At 43.3% G+C, this 23,277-nt stretch overlaps 1 protein-coding gene across 4 annotated transcripts in view; it reads right to left on the reverse strand.

Moving 5' to 3' along the window:
* The window catches only part of svild (supervillin d), a 120,963-nt gene that overhangs the window by 68,109 nt on the left and 29,577 nt on the right, over nt 1-23,277 (reverse strand). For all 4 annotated transcript variants that reach the window (XM_035746148.2, XM_035746131.2, XM_052486989.1 and 1 more), the window contains exons 2-3: nt 14,850-15,393; nt 2,252-2,286 (exon numbers count right to left, since the gene is read on the reverse strand). In XM_035746148.2, coding sequence (XP_035602041.1) covers nt 2,252-2,286; nt 14,850-15,214 — 400 coding nt within the window. In that variant the 5' untranslated portion in view covers nt 15,215-15,393. The remainder of the gene's footprint in view (nt 1-2,251; nt 2,287-14,849; nt 15,394-23,277) is intronic.

A 23,277-nucleotide genomic window follows, 5' to 3' on the forward strand; every position in this document is an offset into this window, starting at 1 on the left:
TGTATTTCAATTACCAGGTGTGCCTTGTGAAAAGTTCATTTAATGGTTTTCTTTCTTAACACATTTGAGCCAATCAGTTGTGTTGTGACAAGGTAGGGGTAGTATACAGAAGATAGCTATTTGGTAAATGACCAAGTCCATATTATGGAAAGAACATCTCAAATAAGAAAGGAGAAACGACAGTATATTACATTCAGACATGAAGGTCAGTCAATCCGGAGAAGTTTCTTCAAGTGCAGTCACAAAAACCATCAAACACTATGACGAAACTGGCTCTCATGAGGACAGCCACAGGAAAGAAAGCTCTACCTCTAATGAACTTATCCTCTGCAGCAGTTACCAGCCTCAGAAACTGCAGCCCAAATAAATGCTTCAGAGTTCAAGTAACAGACACATCTCAACATCAACTGTTCAGAAGAGACTGCATGAATCAGGCCTTCATGGTCGAATTGCTGCAAAGAAACCACTACTAAAAGGACATCAATAAGAAGAAGATACTTGCTTGGGCCAAGAAACACGAGCAATGGACATTAGACAGGTGGAAATCTGTCCTTTGGTCTGATGAGTCCAAATTTTAGATTTTTGGTTCCAGCCGCCGTGTCTTTGTGAGACACAGAGTCGGTGAACGGATGATCTCCGCATGTGTGGTTCCCACTGTGAAGCACAGAGAAGGTATGATGGTGTGGGGGTGCTTTGCTGGTGACACTGTCTGTGATTTATTTAGAATTCAAGGCACACTTAACCAGCATGGCTACCACAGCATTGTGTAGCGATACGCCAGCCCATCTGGTTTGTGCCTAGTGGGACTATTTGTTTTTCAACAGGACAATGATCCAAAATACACCTCCAGGCTGTGTAAGGGCTATTTGACCAAGAAGGAGAGTGGTAGAGTGCTGCATCAGATGACCTGGCAGCCAACAAGCAGGCAACAAGTGCTCAGAATATGTGGGAACTCCTTCAAGACTGTTTGAAAAGCATTCCAGCTGAAGCTGCTTGAGAGAATGCCAAGTGTGCAAAAATGGCATCAAGGCAAAGGGTGGCTACTTTGAAGAATCTAAAATATATTTTGTTTAACACTTTTGGTTACTACATGCATGCGTGTTATTTCATAGTTTTGATTTCTTCACTATTATTCTACAATGTAGAAAACAGTAAAAATAAAGAAAAACCCTTGAATGGGTAGGCGTGTCCAGACTTTGGACTGGTACTATATGTGCCGAGCCAGCATTCTTCGTAGTTCGACCAGCCTTTTCCATTTGAGAGAGTTAAACTCTGCCACACTTGCCAGTGGAACAGTTTCACGGGTGGGGAACTCCATACTATCTATGACGGGACACCGAATCTGATCCCCCCCACTCCTCTTCCTCCAATAGAAAACTCCAAAATCAAAATAGGCTTTGCCAACTCTGCATATACACACTAAATTGACGAGCCCACAGAGCTTACCTTTGTCAGTCACCTCTCTCCTTCTGAAACTTTCTGTATCATCAGTTCGATGCCTCCTTTCTCCTCCCTTGTTTTCTTCTGCTTCTTCCTCGGTCTCTTTTGTATTTATTTCACTGCTTTGTATCACCAATGTTTAACTGAAGTGGGCGGTTGCGGGTCAGGAAGCGAAGAAGTGATCCATGGTCGAACTCCACAATTTTCCCTCTCTCAAGCTCTCCGTGTCGGAACAAGCACTGGGATTGCACTGGATTAAAGAGCTTTTTGCCACTTTCCCTTCAGGTCCTGAACATTTCTCTGTCTCACACGCAGTCATGCACGCACACTTGATTTATACACAGTAGCACTTAAGTCACCCTCATCTCCCTCTGTTTCTCATTCACACACAAAGACAAACAGAATACTCTCTCCCTCTTACACACTCAGTCCCTCTAAAAACGCGCACACACACACGGAAGCAAGCACAAGCAACGCACACACTGCCTCACCCTGTGCCACCACTGCTGCTTTTGATGCTAAACATGAACCCCTGAGGTGGGATGGTCAGCTTTCAAACATTGCCTGAACTGAAAAGGCTCTGGGCCGAAATAACCCCTTTTCATTCTGCCTCGAAGCGCGACATTAGCCCTATCAATGCCCTCTTATCCCGACAGCTATAGCACCTGTGTATCTGTTTAATGTACTGTGCACTCTGTAGCCTACTTTCTTTAACATTGAAATGTATAGAGAGTACAAAGGAGGTGGAAAGAAAAAAACTTTCTTCCTTGTACAATGGTGCCTTTGAGGCCTGTAAAAGCAGAGTTCTTACCTTCTGGCTCCTCGGCGTCCCCAGCTTCCAAAAGGCTGTTAAAAGAGAGAAAAAGAGCGAGAGAAGACAAATGAGGTCACACACACTGAGATATGTGGCAAGGGGACAAACGATGACATGGTTTCACCTGCTAACACACAGGCATGCCAGGGTTTCCATCAGCCAGTTTTTATTCCCCTTTTTGTGGAATAGTTTCATATCAATAATGTTTTTGTTTCTCAAAATCTAGAAGTTAAAATTCTAATAATGTGAGATAACCAGCCTGAAAATCGTCAGCGAATGGACTCTCCAAGGTGTTCAGTAGGGATGCTGGTCCATGTTGACTCCAATGTTTCCCACAGTTGTATCAAGTTGGCTGGAGGTCCTTTGGGTGGTGGACCATTCTTGATAAACATGGGAAACTGTTGAGCGTGAAAAACTCAGCAGCGTTGCAGTTATTGACACAAACCAGTGCACCTGGCACCTACAACCATAGCCCTTTCTAAGGCACTTAAATCTCATCTTGCCCATTCACTCTCGATGGCACACATGCACAATCCATGTCTCAGAGCTTAAAAATCCTCCTTTAACCAGTCTCCTCCTCTTCATTCACACTTGATTGAAGTGACATCAGTAAGGGATGGTGGCTTTCACCTGGATTCACCTGGTCAGTCTATGTCATGGAAAGAGCAGCATGTGTCCTTAATGTTTTGTACACTCAGTGTATGTAAATGGTGAATAAAACAATGAATGTGCAAGAATTGGCGAGAGAGAGCTGAGCCTAAATCCTTGCCACACACCCCTCCCCTTCTTGTCTCAACATTCTAAATTATGCCCAAGACATTATCTTCATACATATTTAATATGCTTTTCACTGACAGCCGCAACTCAATAGTCAGCTAGGCCTTCCCAAATAGACGTAGGCCTATGAGCACAGCTATTTATTTTTAAAGAAGCTAATGATCCTCGATTCCTCTGTGGCTAAAGTCATGCATTCTGGTGAAGTATTTTGAATTACTTTACTCATTTCTGTACAGACAGGAGGAATTATTTAACTATGGCACCCAAATAATAAATGTACTTCCCTATTGGACCCATCACTTTTCCATTTCTCTCCTGTTCTATTGGCTTTCATCTCAACTTTCTTGTCCAGATGCCAAAGGGGCAATCCTGGTCATATTAGCAACCCAGGTTTCTAGGTTTCTAACAGAGATGTTCTTATCGGTCACATATGGAACCGCTAGCATGTGCACTGTTTAGAATGGTGTTTTCCCGCTAATTGCATTTTGGCAAGTGTTTGAAAATGACGTTTTATTTGGCTGCTTCATTAAATGAGTTGCATGTTCTGTTAAGATGAATTACCACAATCTAAATGTGATTTCAGACATTCTGAGGACCGTGGGTGGATACTGGGGCTGTCCCAGGCTAAAACAAAATCTTGGTCGACCAAAAGTTGCCAGAGATCGAGATAACTAGAAAAAAAAAGAAAAGGAAAAAAACGGAACCTGACCCAACTAGCCTCTTCCTGTCGGCTTTTGCAGATTCTGCCATTACTCTCCTGAAGTTTCCGTTAATAGGCTACGCGAGAAATCTGCAAGCTTTCTCATGTGGAATGCCAATTTATCTGATCATTTCTACCGATCTGCGTGCCAGTTACGGTTTTCATGTGCAAATTTTCATCTCATTGAAATGTTTAATAAGGTCTTTATATCTCAAAATAATGACTAATAGTTGACTAATTGGGGTCAGCCCTAGAGAACGCCCTAATGGATTATGCACCCAATGCATATGGGTCTGATAAATGGCTGGTAAATTGAAGTCTTACCAGTCACATTGTCTGGCACCATATTTTCCTAATGGAAACCCTGAGGCACGTACAGGTACACACAAAGGATCACATAAGGTCATAAAGACATTTTGATAACTTTCCCAAAATCACAAGGTTTTTCCAGCAATCATGAAGGAATAAGCATGGAAGGTAATCCTCCAACCTGAATTTTGCAAGCCTACATCCACGCGATATCATAAATCTGAGAACTGTTAGAAGGCTACTTACCGTCGCCTCAATTTTCAATTCAACATTAATACACAGATGTTAGAAAGACTGCTCACATTGTGTATCCATGCACACCTACAGCCACATCACTACCCATAATAACAGCGAAGCTGAACCATTTGAAGACAGATGTTCATCTATAAGTAATGGCCTTTAAATATGGATGGAAGGCAGCTGATGTGGGGACGGATGATGATGTAACACAAGGAAGGAGCTGATTTTAACACAAAAAGAGCCTGGAGGGGAAAGCTGGGTGATGGGGAAAAGGGCACAGTGGAATAGAGGGTGATGCTGAGCCACAAAACAGTACAATGCAACAACAACTAGGCTGGTATCTAAGTAAATTGACCACAGCAAGGAAAGCTTTTTTCACTAAAACTAACTGATTTAGCAACTGGTCGCATGCCCTTGCACACACACACACAGCTATGCTATATGTTATGCGTCTCTACACTTGAGCTCGGTACAGTGGACTAGTGGCTCTTCCTTGAACCCTACCATTGACTCGCTGTGACGTCGCTGGCGGTTACCGGCTGCGTCCGAAAACGACCGCTAGCCATGCGGCTCCCGTCAGACACCCCCCTTAGCAACCGGAGGGGTCGGCGACGCGCGGTTGACCCCGCCACTGGCTTGACTGGCGGGTGAAGGGGAGGGGCCACGACATGCAGCGTGTCCATGCTAGAGTCCAAACAGAGAAGAACAAGAAGAAAAAGGAGAAGAAAAAAATAAAGAATGACAGAATGAAAGATGAGGGGAAGTAGGAAAAAAATGTGAAGAAAAACAGACAGCCAGAGTGAACCAAAGAAGTCATAAATCAAACACTTATTTCAGTGTTTCCCCAACTCTGGTCCTCAAGTAACCCCAACAGCAGGCAGCAGGTGTGCTTGTCCAGGGATACAAACAAAATGTGTGCTGTCGGGGGTACTCAAACACTTGTCTCTATGGATCACGCAGGGATTGTGATGCTCTCAGCTACCAGACAGACACCATCTTCGATAACCATCACAGAGCCTGACTGATAATTGTGTTAGTACAAAAGGGCCTAGTGCATGGCTCTCCAACCCTGTTCCTGGAGAACGTACAAGACAGTAGCTCTCCGGGAACAGGGTTGGAGAGTCCTGGCCTAGTGAATGAAAAGGGGAGGGGGGCGTCTTTAGACAACGAAATGGAATGCAAATTGGATAATGTTCAATAATTCATTATTGCCCTGAACATGCATGAAAGGTCCATTATATTCCAGATGGGTTTTACTAGTGAGGATCCAGCAGTACCCAATGATTTTTGAAAATTAGGCTAATTCGTGACTGAGCATGCTGTGTATTATCTCGGGGGGGTTCAATGGACAATACTACTGAGCCCGTATTCAAAAATATTCTCAAGATTAGTCAAATCAGGCCCTCCCTGTTCATTATAATCTGAAAGGCTAAATTGATTCAGCAACACAAGCCCTGTGAAGATGGGCCCAGATCTTCGAGGTTACTAGATCCTCTTCTTCAGGAAGTCCCAAAGAGGTGACCTGCCTGCTACTTTGCAGATAGTTTTGTCTTGTCAACATATTAGGCCTACAGACATAAATAATGACATACTTGGGATGTGCATCTTTCCATTTCAAGACAATTCAATAGGCATCTAGATACATGAGCTCCGATAAGATACAGGAACGATACGTTTTAGTTTGAAAAGATTTGGTGATAACATGATAACACATTCATTTTACATTATAAATTAAAATCTGCTGAGCCTCTGAGCTTTCACAGAGTTTCAGTGTGTGTGTAATATATAACGCCGATTTCTAGGGTGCTTTTGGCAACAGTGCAGCCTCACAGGCAATATTAATGGCAAAAAAAGTATGTATTTGCACGCCTGAAGCTCTTGCAAGAAAATTGGCAGTTCTCAACTGTTAGCAGTCTTTTACTGGCGGTACGAATGTTTGATTGCCATCATTTTGAATGTCATCATACAGTCCGGCCTATTATTACATTTATGTTATATTTAACAAACAAAACATTGAAATAGCGTTATGTAAGGTAAAGTAAAAATCCAAACCTGTCCATACATCAATAAAGTAAAATACGGTTTACCGCCAAGCCTGGAGGCCAGTGTCTTTGGTTAATCTGGAATTGAATCACTCCCAACACCACAATTACTGGTGTTTACTACAAGCACGGCATGAGTTTACATAGCACAAAACAACACTTGGCCGAGGAAGAGAGGTTTGACCACCCACCCCACTAGGCTATACCAGACAACAAAACAACACTTGGCCGAGGAAGAGAGGTTTGACCACCCACCCCACTAGGCTATACCAGACACAAAACAACACTTGGCCGAGGAAGAGAGGTTTGACCACCCACCCCACTAGGCTATACCAGACACAAAACAACACTTGGCCGAGGAAGAGAGGTTTGACCACCCACCCCACTAGGCTATACCAGACACAAAACAACACTTGGCCGAGGAAGAGAGGTTTGACCACCCACCCCACTAGGCTATACCAGACACAAAACAACACTTGGCCGAGGAAGAGAGTTTGACCACCCACCCCACTAGGCTATACCAGACACAAAACAACACTTGGCCGAGGAAGAGAGGTTTGACCACCCACCCCACTAGGCTATACCAGACACAAAACAACACTTGGCCGAGGAAGAGAGGTTAGACCACCCACTCCACTAGGCTATACCAGACAACAAAACAACACTTGGCCGAGGAAGAGAGGTTTGACCACCCACCCCACTAGGCTATACCAGACAACAAAACAACACTTGGCCGAGGAAGAGAGGTTTGACCACCCACCCCACTAGGCTATACCAGACACAAAACAACACTTGGCCGAGGAAGAGAGTTTGACCACCCACCCCACTAGGCTATACCAGACACAAAACAACACTTGGCCGAGGAAGAGAGGTTTGACCACCCACCCCACTAGGCTATACCAGACAACAAAACAACACTTGGCCGAGGAAGAGAGGTTTGACCACCCACCCCACTAGGCTATACCAGACAACAAAACAACACTTGGCCGAGGAAGAGAGTTTGACCACCCACCCCACTAGGCTATACCAGACACAAAACAACACTTGGCCGAGGAAGAGAGGTTTGACCACCCACCCCACTAGGCTATACCAGACACAAAACAACACTTGGCCGAGGAAGAGAGGTTTGACCACCCACCCCACTAGGCTATACCAGACACAAAACAACACTTGGCCGAGGAAGAGAGGTTTGACCACCCACCCCACTAGGCTATACCAGACAACAAAACAACACTTGGCCGAGGAAGAGAGGTTTGACCACCCACCCCACTAGGCTATACCAGACACAAAACAACACTTGGCCGAGGAAGAGAGGTTTGACCACCCACCCCACTAGGCTATACCAGACACAAAACAACACTTGGCCGAGGAAGAGAGTTTGACCACCCACCCCACTAGGCTATACCAGACACAAAACAACACTTGGCCGAGGAAGAGAGGTTTGACCACCCACCCCACTAGGCTATACCAGACAACAAAACAACACTTGGCCGAGGAAGAGAGGTTTGACCACCCACCCCACTAGGCTATACCAGACACAAAACAACACTTGGCCGAGGAAGAGAGGTTTGACCACCCACCCCACTAGGCTATACCAGACAACAAAACAACACTTGGCCGAGGAAGAGAGGTTTGACCACCCACCCCACTAGGCTATACCAGACACAAAACAACACTTGGCCGAGGAAGAGAGGTTTGATCACCCACCCCACTAGGCTATACCAGACAACAAAAATATTGGTAGACCGAGAGTCATCTGTTCTTTCGACCAATCGATTAGTAAAATAATTTAAACATGTATTTTTACCTTATATAGACACAACCTGTTTGAATAAAGTCAACTATATGTAGGCTACTGAGCTTGTCTGATGCTTTAAGCACTGCAAATAAAAATGAAGACACAGAAAAGACTAAAGAGGGAGCCAAAGATCAATATAGCCTAACCAGTAGAAGAAAAAACCTGTTCCCGATCTCCACCTCCCGCAAACATTGCAGCCCGCAGGTGGAAAATATGCTTATAAAAAGAAATATCCTATAAATCACAGCAAAGAAACTGAAACATTGTATCAACTATTAACTTGGTTCAGACTCGTGCTAGCAGACTTGCAACATTGTATAAAAAAAAATTCAGGGCCCTCAGAGTTTCACACCGCAGTGAGCTCTTGACAGACAGACACAGCTGTCGGCTATTTGCACAAGGGATAAGTAAATCAGGTATTTTTTGACGTCAGAGCATGATTTTTTTCCCCCCTTTCATTCCGAGTGGTTATCTAAAGGGAGAGAGATGGAAATCTTTTTCACATTGGCTACACTGAGGACCTATTGTCATTCTCAATAGATGTAAAAAATATATATATATGTAAAAAAAAATATATATATATATATATATATATATATATATATATATATAAAAAAATATTGTTTTTTTTATATTATATTTGAGGCAAAGAAAAAAGCTCCACAGTGATGGTGAGTTAAGACATTCAGAAATAGTATCAGATCCCCAAAAGGGCACATTTATAAGTCTACATTTGCACGCAGGCCAGGTAGACTAGGCCTACTTCTATGTGTAAATCAGGTACATGGCATTACTCAAGATTACTCAAGATTGACAGGAGTGTGCCAAACAAAAGACAATTAAATAAACTCACAACTGTATCCTAGGTTGTGCTCCGCAAACAACATGTCCACTCCTACAATGACAACGGTAAGACTGTAATAATAATATATTGAAGGCATTAACAGAAATGACCATAACCAAACAAGCATTATAGATTAGAAATTAAGGGTAGGCTAAATGTACTACTGGTGATACTAGTGTACCATCCCCGCTTCCACAATGGATTAGTCCTCTCAGACAGGCGTGAATAAGACTCATATGAATAAGTCTCGTATGGCATACATTTCTGTTTATAATGCCACTGCTCAAAAAAATAAAAAATAAAATTGGTCCACCAACAGCCTATCGACCAAACAATCGACCAGTCGACTAAATGTGGTCAGCCCTACCACCTACACAAAAATAAAGCATGGTCCGTCTTTCACCTTCTACTCCAGAACAGAGAAGATAACTAATGGCTTCTCAGGGGTGTCAAACAACGGCCGCGGGCCGGAAGGAAGGAGGTTCGATCAGGCCCGCAGGATAATTTGAAAGTGGAAAAAATGCATAAAAGACATGGAATTAATATTTTTAATTCGCTGCAATTCATGGATTATCCGCTAAGGGGGCGCACTCTTTCCATCAGAGTAGAAGACAAGCCGCATCACTGAGACAGACTGAAAACAGCAGACGGTATCAATGCGCCATCTGCTGCTTGTTACGACGTTGTTAATACTCTTGTTAATGTCTCTACCTCTCCACTACACCCTCATTAGCCAAAATGTTGTTATCCAAACGGAGAAAAGTAGATAAGGAGTGTAGAATTTTCAAAGAAAAATGGACCACGTCCTATTTATTTACAGAGATGCACGGAAAACCTTTGTGCTTGGTGTGTTTGCAACAAGTTTCGGTATTGAAGGAATATAATAGACGCCACTACGAGACTCATCACAGCGAAAAATATGACCGGCTTGCAAGGACAACTGAGAAGAGATAAGATTAACAATTGCTGGCGGGTCTGAAACAGCAGTCAACTTTCATCCAGAGCCGAGAAGTCAGTGAAGCAGCGGTAAAAGCCAGCTACCTAATTGCTAGCGAAATAGCATTAGCAGGAAGAGCCGTATTGACCACCCGGTGACTTTGTTAAACGATGCATGATGAAGGCGGCTGAACTTGTATGTCCCGAGAAGCGACAAGCTTTTGCCAATATTAGCCTGACGAGGAATACTATAGCAGAGAGGATTTCGGAACTATCGGCAGATTTAGACAGTCAATTGAAACAGAGAGTCAAGTCATTTATTGCATTTTCCGTGGCAAAACGAGCACTGACATCACAGACGTGGCCCAACTGGCCATATTTATTCTAGGAGTTGATGAGACATTGACTGTTACTGAAGAGTTTCTTGAGTTGGTGCCAATGATGGACACCACAACAGCCGAGGACATTTTAGGCTCTGTCCTTGCTGCATTGGACAGAGTTGGAGTGGACTGGTCCACCCGCTGTCAGCCTGGCTATACCAGACGGCGCGCCATCCATGGTCGGAAAGAAAGCAGGTGTCGCGACAAAGTTCAAAGACAAAGTACAAGCCCTTAATGGAGGAGATCGTTTCTGGACATTTCACTGTATTTTGCACCAGGAGGCATTGTGTTGCAAGTCGCTGAAAATGGACCACGTCATGGAGGTGGTTGTTCGCACTAGGCTATACAAAATTTCATCCGGTCCAGAGGTCTGAACCATCGTCAGTTTGACAAACTTCTCAGCGACAACAACATTACCCACAGCCTGCCATACCACACTGAAGTGAGATGGTTAAGCCGAGGCGCTGTGCTGAGGCATTTCTTTGATCTACGAGAGGAAATCGGACAGTTCATGGAGAAAAAAGGAAAACCGGTGTTGGAATTACAATCTCAGGAATGGCTACGGGACCTTGCATTCTTGGTTGATATTACTTAACACTTGAACAATCTGAACAAAATGTTGCAAGGCCACAAAAAAAGTTGTCACACAGTTTTCTGACAACATACATGCATTTAAGTTGAAGCTGACTTTGTGGGAGATGCAACTGGCAAATGGCAACCCTGCTCATTTCCCCTGTCTGAGAGATGTGTGTGTGACCAGACCTGATGCGGACATGAAACGGTACAAAGACAAAATTGCAGGACTACTGCGGGAGTTTGAGAAACGTTTTCAGGTATTTGGTGAACTTGAGACAGAATTTTCAGTTTTTCGCTCACCTTTCACAGTTAAAGCTTCTGATCTGCCGGTCGAAATTCAGCTAGAGATAATTGATTTGCAGTGTGATGCAGATTTGAAGGGCAAATTTGCCTCTGTAGGTCTGGACAGATTTTATCAGTATCTACTACCAGGGTACCCCAAATTAACAGCCCTGGCTGCTAAAATTTTGTGCATGTTTGGGACAACCTACCTTTGTGAACAAATTTTCTCAGTGATGAATATCAATAATACAAAAATGTGTTCAAGGCTCACAAACAAGCACTTAAATGACATTCTGAAAGTGACAGCTAGTCAGGACATGACACCTGGTGTTGATGCACTTGTACAGGCCAAAAGATGCCAAGTTTCAGGTACAAATACAAGTCCAGACTAGACTAACACCTTTAAAATGCTGCCTTAGATACTGTTTGCATTGAAAGAATACAGCTCTGTGAAGATGAATCCTTACTGTGGTGATTTAAAAAATGTGCACTTTAATGTTAGTCAGCAGCTTCAAAACAAAAGTTGTGTGATGGAATTCTACTGTTCATACAACTCCATAAATTTTCAGTATGTATTGTATGTGTATGTATGTTTCATGTATGAAGTTTACAGATTTACAGGACAGGCGAACACTTTCTTCATTACACATTTAAAATCACTCTCCTTAGTTTGTAAGGTGTACGCAGGGATTACATTTAGATTTTATATGCGTATGTGTAAGTGGTTTAAAAATTCCTTTCTTTAAAAGTCTCATTTAATCTTAAAGTGCATTACTATATTTTTCAGTACCAATTAAAGTTTTGTGCCTTTGTACAATCAGTGGGATCAGTTGCAATGCATATTTGTGAATGATAAAAGTAAATTGCACATTTGTCTAAGGAAATATGAGGTGTTTCATGAAATGTTTTGTAAAAGGATAGTTCATTAAATTTCAATATTTTCTAATGTTCTTGTGCTTCTTTACACCAAAACAAAGGAAAGACATGATATTTTGGTTATTTATAGCAGAGTATGGTATAATTTTAATGGTCCGGCCCACTTGACATCTCCCTAGGCCGTATGTGGCCCACGATGCGAAATGAGTTTGACACCCCTGGTTTAAAGTTTAAACCATTCCACTTTTAGACAACCACAGTCAGAGGGTTCAGTGAATGTGTGCAAACCAGCCTGACCTTAACATCTGAGCATACCTGAACAACAACAACATACCTGCCTTACTTAACACCCGCAAACAAAAACAACAATGTTACGGTGTCGCACTGGAATATGTTCCGGAATTCTTCCAATGGCATTGAGTACACCACATCAGTCACTGGCTTTAACAACAAGTGCATTGAGGACGTTGTCCCCAAAGTGACTATATGTACATACCCCAACCAAAAGCCATGGATTACAGGCAACATTAGCACTGAGCTAAATGGTAGAGCTGCCGCTTTCAAGGAGCGGGACTCTAACCCAGATGCTTATAAGAAATCCCGCTATGCCCTCGAACGAAACATCAAACAGGCAAAGCGTCAACACAGGACTAAGATCTAATCATAATACACTGGCTCCGACACTCATCTGATGTGTCAGGGAATGCAAACTATTACAGACTACAAAAAGGGAAGCACAGCCGAGAGCTGCACAGCTGCCCAATTTGCATACCGCACCAACAGATCCACAGATGATGTAATCTCTATTGCACTACACACTCCCCTTTCACACCTGGACAAAAGGAACACCTATGTGAAAAAAATTCATTGAATACTGCTCAGCATTCAACACCATAGTGCCCTCAAAACTCATCACTAAGCGACAGGATCCTTAACTTCCTGACGGGCCGCCCCCAGGTGGTAAGGGTAGGTAACAACACATCCGCCACGCTGATCCTCAACACGGGTGCCCCTCAGGAGTGCATGCTCAGTCCCCTCCTGTACTCCCTGTTCACACGTCGTGCCTTGCCGTACAGACTCAAACACCATCATCAAGTTTGCCGATGATCACCGACAACAATGAGACAGCCTATAGGGAGGAGGTCAGAGACCTAACCATGTGGGGCAAGGACAACAACCTCTCATTCAACGTGATCAAGACAATGGAGATGATCGTAGACTACAGGAAAAGGAGAACCGAGCACGCCCCTATTCTCGTCGACGGGGCTGTAGTGGAGCAGGTTGAGAGCTTCAAATTCCACATCACCAACAAACTAGCATGGTCCAAGCACACTAAGACACCAGGCGGTGTCAGAGGAAGGCCCTAAAAATTGTCAGACTCCAGCCACTCTAGTCATAAACTGTAATCTGCTACCGCACGGCAAGCAGTACTGGAGCGCCAAGTCTAGGTCCAAGAGGCTTCTCAACAGCTCCTACCTCCAAACCATAAGACTCCTGAACAGCTAATCAAATGGCAACCCAGACTGTTTGCATTGCACCCCCTCTTCTACGCTGCTGCTACTCTGTTATTATCTATGCAGTCACTTTAACTCTACCTACATGTACATATTGCCCCCGCACATTAACTCTGTACCGGTACACCCTGTATATAACCCCGCTATTGTTATTTTACTGCTGCTCTTTAATTATGTTATTCTTAGCTCTTACTAATTATTTTTTGGGGGGCGAGGGGAGAATTTCTTAACTGCATTGTTGGTTAAGGGCTTGAAAGTAAGCGTTTCACTGTAGTATTCGGCACATGTGACAAGTAAAATTTGATTTGATTCAACAGCATGGGCCACAAAGAGACTTGGAGATTAGGTCAGAATGTGCGCTAAGACTTTTAAGCGACCCACAAGCGCGACAACACCCTCAAGCTTAATATCTCCGCATAACTACACTTTGACTGCATGTGAAGAAACATGTAAAATGCCACAGGTCTTCCGGGAGGGCATTGCAACATAATACAATGAGTGCATGCCTTTCCTAATCAAAATGTAGTAAGGAGACGATAAGATCTGACGAGCAGTCAGTCAGACTTATCTAGTTCAATAAGGAGAGGGCTGGAAGCTTTGGCACAAACTATGGTGCATGTTCTAACTCATTCAAATTCAACCCCGTACTCTCACTCATTCTCTCCTCTTTCAGTCTGTCCATCTCCCCCTCCTCTGCTACACTCATCCCCTCAAGCTGCTTGTCAGGAGCCAACAGGCTTATGCACACTAGGCAGAATATTTGGGATGATTACAGGGAAAAGATCCCAAATGGAGGAAAGGACATGTTTTGCTTCATCCATGTGCAGACATCGAGGACAATGTTGGCAGCGAATGAGTTTTGCTCCCAAATCTCCACTCCGTATGCAGCATTTCCATGTTTTTTATTCTCGAAAAAGCTAAAACACTCCCATTCCGATGAATAGCTGTAAATTGAACCATAACAAGAAGCTAAGATGTCATAACATGCAGCAAAACATGTCTCAGCAAAAGCATTTGGTATATGTGCCATTTCCCAACTGACTGAATTTGTCCATCTCTGGACATTCCAGAATGGTTCCCTCCAAAAAGGAGTGATATGATAGCAGCATGACTAACCTATCCTGATCTCTTATAAGGAGGGGTGTATGGTGATGAACCACTGACATTGGCAGCTTTCCCCTTAGATTAGTCTCCAGACAGGGTGCCCCAAAGGCCCCTATAGCAACGTCCAACCCTCTGGCAGAACAACTGTCAATTGAAACCAGGCGGGAGGAGGCTGCAAAAGAGCCAGGAGTGGACAAGTGGAATTGACTGGACTCACCTGTGATTAGAGTTAATCCTCTTGGTGGCAGCAGGCTTTGAGGGGGCAGCTGTATCCAGTTGGGCCTCCTCATCCCCCCCGGTCTCCTGGGAGGACTCGCTGTCAACAGACTCTTCGCGGTCTTCCATCCTACTCCTGGAGGCCCGGCTAGATAACGTCTGCTCGGACTTGGAGCTTCTGTTCTCCGGCTTCTCTTTCTCAGAAGTCTCACCAGCTTTCCTTTCCCTCCTGGTGTATTTAGAGCTGACTTCCTCAGTGTTTCCGTAACGCTCCGCCAGCTCTCTCCTCCTCTCGGCTTTGTAGCGGGCGATGCGCTCAGCCTTGGTCTCCAAGGCAGAGTTCTGGATGGTGTCTACGGCATCCATTTTGTTGTGCCTCCTTTTAAGTCCTCTCGCTTCACTCAATATCCGGGGGGGTTGAGGAGCCTCCTCTCCACTGGACACCAGGAGTCACAAGAGGAGTCACAAGAGTTGTTCAGACGTTGATGGTTTTGCAGTTGGTCTCCCCTCGAAGGATGATGGACCACGTCATTAAAATCATCTCACTGTTGAAACAAATCAAGAAAGACAACGTTTGTATTGCAACAAGCGAAAAGGCTATGTGAGACTTCCAAACACTTAACAAAATCACCAGGACTGGGCCATTAAGATAGTCTCTGCAAGGGTGCAATGGGGCAATGGGAACTGGATGTAACTGCCTGGATAAACAAGAGCCCAACCCTGCCTAGCTCAACCCCAGCTAATGAACCCCTGGTGAGAGTGAAGTCAGCCAACTCAGCTCAAAGACAATACAGGCCTCACAGCAGACTGCCGCACCGAGACTCTCACATAACCTCTCAAGGATATTTAATCCCCTCACATAGAGGAAAAGGGAGAGGGAGAGGAGAGAGAATCAGAAAAAGAGTGGGAAAACAGCCGTCCAACAGAAATTCTCAATCTACAGTTTCTCAACATTCAGTTAACTGGAGGCAAATATCCTTGCTTAATCTGGACTTGAATGGCATCCAACGCTACAAATCATTCCATGTTTACTACGGCAAGCACTGCACAGGCTTACAAAAACAGCAAAAGCCACTTGGCTTAAGAGACGTTCCACAATTACAGACGCAAATAAACTCACACCAGTAAAAACCCACACAACCAAGTGAACCATCGGCATGCCCAGAACACTATACACAAAGCGCAAAAACACCCCAGGAGCTGGAGAGAAAGTAATGGGTATGTGGAGGTATGTTTATATAAGTGGGGGCAGGGACTGGGGGTTAACGTAACACTCTGGGATCCCTACAGTAAAGGGGCAAGGGGTAATTTAGCACATCTGGGATTGCACATTCAATAGCGCTTAGTCAGGGGGGTAATAGAGAGAGGGGGAGAGTAGAGAGGCAAGGACTCTACAGGAGAGAAGAAAGAGGGGGAAGAAAATGTGGGGGTAGGGTTGTGCAAGAGGGGAAGGGGGAGTCAGAAGAAAGTAGGTGGGATGAGAGAGGAGAAGAGAAAGGGAGAGGGGTTGCAGAAGGGAGAAGATAGTAGATGGAAGGGGGAGAACAGGAGAGGTGGGTGTCAGGCAGTAGAATATTGGAAAATCGATAGTTACATATTGGGATATTATTTTTGACAATATACCGTATTGACAATATCACAATATAATTTTTGCACTAGTTTTCTGTACCCACACCAAAACTCTAGTATCTTTCCTTCATAGCTCATTCACCATCTTCTTTTTAAATAGGGAGCCCATTTGTTCTCAGAACTTTTATTTCCAAGACTGATCAAAACTCGTTTTTTCATGGCTCTCTTGTCCCTCTGCAGCAGACAAACTGTATGTTGAGCAACATATTTGGAACATCAAATCACAATACATATATAGAATAATGAGTATCATGAGAATCGCAATACATAGCGTATCGTCACCTAGGTACAGTGATAATATCATACCGCGAGGTCCCTGGCAATTCCTTGCACTACTAGAGTAAATTAGCTCAGTCTTGGGGAGACCATTTCTGTAATGGTGACAGGGGTTCATAAATCTCCCAATATACACCAACCACCAGCAGAGCCAAATAGTGGACCAGGAAATTACACACTAAAAAATAAGACTGGGAAATATTACTCAACAAATCTGTGTGTGTGTGTGTGAGCAAGCATGTGTGTGTCTAACTTCACCTTGACCTCACCCTCCTCCACCTATCAAACTGTTGTTGGAACAATGAGGACCACAATACCTCCACTGGAACAGCTTGAAGACATCAGCCGAACAAACCCATACTGTGAAAATCTGCTGGATGAAAACTAAACTATAAGGCTGACCTTGTGTAGGATTTGCTGCCAGGTTCTAGCTACAAAGAGACATTCACTACAACCAGCCATTCAGTGACCTACAGTGCCTTCAGAAAAGTATTGACACCCCTTTACTTAGTCCACATATTGTTGTGTTACGGCCTGAATTCAGAATGAATTATAGATTCTCTCACCAATCTACACACAATACCCCATAATGAAAAATTGAAAACATGTTTTCACATGACAGAAGACCTGGAGTTCGGAAAAAGGCACGCGATGGACTCCGAGCATAAGGCAAAAATATATGTGGTCTGAAGGGACAAAAATGTTACTCTTTGGCCTAAATGCAAAGCACTATACATGGAGAAAACCAGGCACAGCTCATCACCCATCTCTACTGTGAAGCATGGTGGTGGCAGCATGATGCTACGATGATGCTTTTCAGCAGCAGGAACAAGGAGACTGGTATATTGAGAGGGAACAATGAATGGAACCAAATACAGGCAAATCCTTGACGAGAACCTGCTTCAGAGTGCAAACGACCATCGACCGGGGTGAAGATTTAGGTTCCAACAGGACAATGACCCCAAACATACAGCCAAAGCAACGCTGGAATGGTTTCAGAACAAGAAAGTCCTTGAGTGGCCCAGCCAAATCTAAAGACTTGAATCCCATTGAAAATCTGTGGAAAGATTTGCTGTTCACTGCCGCTCCCCATCTAACTTAACAGAGCTTGAGAAAGTCTGCAAGGAAGAATGGGAGAAAATTCCTAAATCCAGATGTGCAAAGCTGATCCACACACACCCAAGACGACTCAAAGCTGTAACCACTGCCAGAGACGCTTCAACAAAGTATTGACTCTGGTGTGAATACTCATTTAATTTGACATATTTCTATATTTAAAATGTTTCACAAATTTGCTAAAAACATGTTCTCACTGTCATTATGAGGTATTGTGTGAAGATGTGTGGGGGAAAAATGCATACATTTTGACTTCATGCTGTAACAAAATGTGAAATTAGTCAAGGGGTATGAATACTTTATGAAGGCACTGTCGCATAATAAAAGCGAAATCAATTTGAAGCAGTGCACCTCCCCCTCCCTGCTCAATGTTTCATTCTAGCCTGTGATGATGTAAGGACAAGCGGAATCCCTGGGGTTATTTGGCTTTATGAGTTTACAAACTTGCTCCAACTTTTGATGGAATATTCGGAAACAAAATAGGATTTTCTTAATCATAAAGAAAGCTCTACTTCAGCGGTCGCTAACCGGTCGATTACCATACAAAAACACAAACTCTGCCTACCTGGCAGACCGGGAGATGTGTGGCTAAATCGAGTGCGCTTACTGTGCATAGCTCCAATCACCGTGCCATTAGCTTCCACGACCCCAGCCACAGCAAAGTTTGGTACTAGCCTACGCGAGATTGTATAACCATGACCAGAGAGAGATGGTCAAAGAATACAGCAAATATCTGCGGTGTTTATGAGTGAGTTTTTAATTCAACACTATTGCAAAACATAAAAACACACTTCTCCCTACTTCCACTGGCGCTGCAGCTGCAATTAATGAGCAGCCAAGTGTATTGATAGGCCTGTATTTTTATTACCATTATTAGCAGCTCGTCATGTCCATTTTAATATCAAGGAATATTTCACTTTATCTGGTCAAAGGAACCATGTGAATTTGTGCACGAGGCAGATGTGGATGAGGTACAACTCAAATTCAAAGTTCACAGTTGTCTTGAAAGCACCATGAATATCAGATGCAGGTTCCATCAGTCGAGCAAAAATAAAGTATTATTTGGATTTATGCTCAGCTGTGCCTCACGAGCACGACACCAACTTACTCATTTTGTTATCAAAGCTCAAGTTTGGAAATATACTATTGCCTGAGAATAATAATATTGGCAGCCCAGGCCAGGCATATAGCCAATATGCTGTGATCATGTATTAGTCCTGCTGCACAAACCTCTTTCCTTACAGAACTGTTTTTATTCGGTTAATGTTCAAATTTTAAAGTCACGATTTATTTATGTGTTTATTTATTTTTTAAATCAGAGCGGTAGATCTCCGCTTGCTTTTTGACTGCGAAAGGGATCTTGACTCAAAAAAGGTTGGTGACCACCGCTCTTCTTGGTGCTGGGCCAGTTAGAGCACTGTATTACGGAGTCTCCTTTTGAGCACCAGATAAAAATCAGTTAGCCTGCTAATTCATCTCGCTTCATAACTCACTACCCTGGGATTCTCCCCGACCGGAGTAGATGGTCTCTGGGGCATCGAAAACTCATGCCGCCATTGATTTCTCATCCAATATCAATCCCAAACATAGACTTATAAATCTCCTAATGAAGGCAATATTTCCCTTGAGGTTTCGATGTTGATTTCGGGCCTCTGAATAGGCTGACGTAATTCACAAAGTCATCCCAGAGTCCACTCTGTATTACACTCTCACTACCTATAAAAGGAGTTTTGAATAACACACTAAAGCTTGATCGTGCAGATCGAAAACAAAGAGCCTGCTTTGTTTGGAAGCCGACTTTGTTATTTCAACCGAACAAGGAGAAGAAAAATCAAAGTCGTGAGTCATACTGAAGATATTATCACCCCTATTAGGGAACAGTGAACTCACCCAAAGACATGCAAAACATTTTTTTTATTTTAATTATCCTTTACCTTATGGTAATTCAAAAACTAAGTTGCACCATGGCTGGAGAGCATGTAGGAACATGCAAAGCTAAAAGGCACAGAGAAGCTCTCTCAATAAGCCAGTGTCTGAGAGACACTAGTAATGTCCCTGTAAAATAACAGATGTTAGGCTGATTAAAGAAGAAAAACTCAAAATAGAACAGAACTCATCTATTTCCATGAAGTAGAAGTAATGGCTGCGCAAACCACATATCTTTGTTTTGTGGTTTTGTTGAGTGACAACAGTCAATGTGTCCGAAGAGATAAAACCCCAAAACATGGCGTTTATATGTATTGCAAAAGAAGATAGTATTCTATTTATTTTGTATTCTATTTATTTTTTATTCTAAACAACACCAGTCAATCACACCATCATTTAGTCTTGTCCAGATTGGATGTGTAAATATGGCTCTACCATGCCATGTAAACAAAGTACACATCCAGTGTTTGACATCATGAGTGAGCTCTGACATGTCCTTGCCCCAGGGGAGAGGTTGTGGGCCTTGAGAAAAACCTCTGTCTCAACAATGGCCAAGTGAGTCATATCCTCTTTCATAAAAGCACAATTAAAAGGGCAGCATTGTATTCATCATAAGCTAGGCAACTCTCCATAACCCTCGGTCTTGTGGGGTGTCGGGTGATGAGGGGGCACTGGTTAAGTGGGTTCAAAAGGGCAGATTTCCCCTCACATTGAAACTTCAATCCATGATCATGATAAAGCATGCAGCTTTCCCCATCACTCGCAAATCTCAGCAGTTATAAGAGTCCACCGTTTTGACCTTGTGGGAGATCTGTCGACATGCCCTTGAGCAGGGTGTTGATCCTGGTTGCTTCTGTGCGTCGCTCTGTATGGGAGTCTAGATTAGATGAGTAATGTGATGTAGTTGTTGAGTTGCTTCACTGCAAGTATATTGTACGCTTTAAACATTCAATAAAACATTTATTATTATTATTATTTTTAGAGTCCATCCACTTATGGAGCCCGTATGCCACATGAGGGTAGACACTACTACAGCCCAGTGGATTAAAGACCCTTAACTCTGAGGGAAGACACTTTCCCCATGATCTTTTACGATGACATCCCATCCTAAAGTTAATCTACGGTCTCCTTAGCCTTTTGACCTGTAACAAATCCAACAGGTCAGATGATTCACATAGGGAAACAAAATGGAGTTGAGAACTCAATAGCCTGTGCTCTAAATAGGCTTTAAAATCAGAGTAATTGAAAATACAGTTCTTGGTCACATACACATGGTTAGCAGATGTTAATGCGAGTGTAGCGAAATGCTTGTGCTTCTAGTTCCAACAGTGCAGCAATATCTAACAAGTAATCTAACAAGTCCCCAACAACTACCTAATACACACAAATCTAAAGGGGTGAATGAGAATATGTACATATAAGTATATGGCCGAGTGATGGCCAAGCGGCATAGGCAAGGTGCAGTAGATGGTATAAAATACAGTATGTACATGTGATATGAGTAATGTAAGATATGTAAACATTATTAAAGTGGCATTAATTAAAGTGGCATTGTTTAAAGTGACTAGTGATCCATTTATTAAAGTGTCCAGCGATTGGGTCTCAATGTAGGCAGCAGCCTCACTGAGTTAGTAATGGCTATTTAACAGTCCGATGACCTTGAGATAGAAGCTGTTTTTCAGTCTCTCGGTCCCAGCTTTGATGTACCTGTACTGACCTCGCCTTCTAGATGATAGCGGGTTGAACAGGCAGTGGCTCGGCTGGTTGTTGTCCTTGATGATCTTTTTGGCCTTCCTGTGACATCGGGGGCTGTAGGTGTCCTGGAGGGCAGGTAGTTTGCACCCGGTGATGCGTTGTGCAGACCGCACCACCCTCTGGAGAGCCGTGCGGTTGAGGGCGGTGCAGTTGCCGTACCAGGCTGTGATACAGCCCAACAGGATGCTCTCGCGGCCCGTTAGAAAGTCAAGGACCCAGTTGCATAGGGAGGGGTTGAGACCCAGGGCCTCCAGCTTGATGGGTACTATGGTGTTGAATGCTGAGCTGTTGTCAATGAACAGCATTCTTACATAGGTATTCTTTTTGTCTAGATGGGTTAGGGCAGTGTGCAGTGTGATGGCGATTGCGTCATCTGTGGACCTGTTGGGGCGGTATGAAAACTGAAGTGGTTCTAGGGTGGCGGTGATATGATCCTTGACTAGCCTCTCAAAGCACTTCATGATGACAGAAGTAGTCATTTAGTTCAGTTATCTTTTGCCTTCTTGGGTACAGGAACAATGGTAGCCATCTTGAAGTATATGGGGACAACAGACTAGGAGTGATAGGGAGTGATTAAATATGTCTGTAAACACACCAGCAAGCTGTACATGCTCTGAGGATGCGGCTAGGGATGCAGTCTGGGCCAGCAGCCTTGCGAGGGTTAACAAGTTTAAATGTTCTACTTTTGTAGTCCGTGATTTCCTGTAGAACCTGCCACATACGTCTCATGTATGAGCCGATGAATTGCGACTCCACCTTGTCCCTGTACCGGCATTTCGCTTGTTTGATTGCCTTGAGGAGCGAATAATTACACTGTTTATATACAGCCATATATCCAAACCTCTTTCTGTGGTTACATGCGGTGGATCGCGCTTTCAGTTTTACGCAAAATACCACCATCCATCCACGGTTTCTGATTAGGGTAGGTTTTAAATGGTCACAGTGGGTGATGACGTCTCCAATGCATTTATTTATAAAACGCACTCACCGAGTCAGCGTATAGGTCAATATTGTCCTCTGAGGCTGATCTGAACATATTCCAGTCCACGTGATCAAAACTTGAACGTACATGAGGTTCAAATAAAGTGCAGTCAATCAGTGGTGTAAAGTACTTAAGTAAAAATACTTGAAAGTATTACTTTTACTTTACCACATTCCTTAAAAAAAATGTTTCAGTACTTTTTACTCCATACATTTTCCCTGATACACAAAAGTACTTGAAAATAATTCACACACTTATCAATAAAACATCCCTGGTCTTCCCAACTGCCTCTGATCTGGCGGACTCACCAAACACATGCTTCGTTTGGAAATTATGTCTGAATGATGGAGCATGCCAGTAGCTATCCATAAATATATTTAAAAAACAAGAAAATGGTGACATCTGGTTTGCTTATTAAGGCATTTTAAATTAATTATACTTTTGATACTAAAGTACATTTAAAACCAAATACTTTTAGACAAGTAGGATTTTACTGAGTGACTCACTTTCACTTACGTCATTTATATTAAGGTATCTTTACTTTTAGTAGTACGACAATTGGGTACTTTTTCCACCACTGCTGTCAATGCACCCTTCCCTGGTTTGAAAGTTTACAAAGCAGACGCAGAGTTCATAGTTCACCGTGTACATTAATAGGTGCAGGTGATAGTGGGACTGTCGACATGAGTGTGTGTGTGTGTGTGAGGGGGGGTGGGGGCAAAAAGGGACAGGATCAGGCTACTTT

The sequence above is a fragment of the Oncorhynchus keta genome, chromosome 3, assembly GCF_023373465.1.
Source record: "Oncorhynchus keta strain PuntledgeMale-10-30-2019 chromosome 3, Oket_V2, whole genome shotgun sequence".
In the NCBI taxonomy this organism is placed as follows: Eukaryota; Metazoa; Chordata; class Actinopteri; order Salmoniformes; family Salmonidae; genus Oncorhynchus; species Oncorhynchus keta.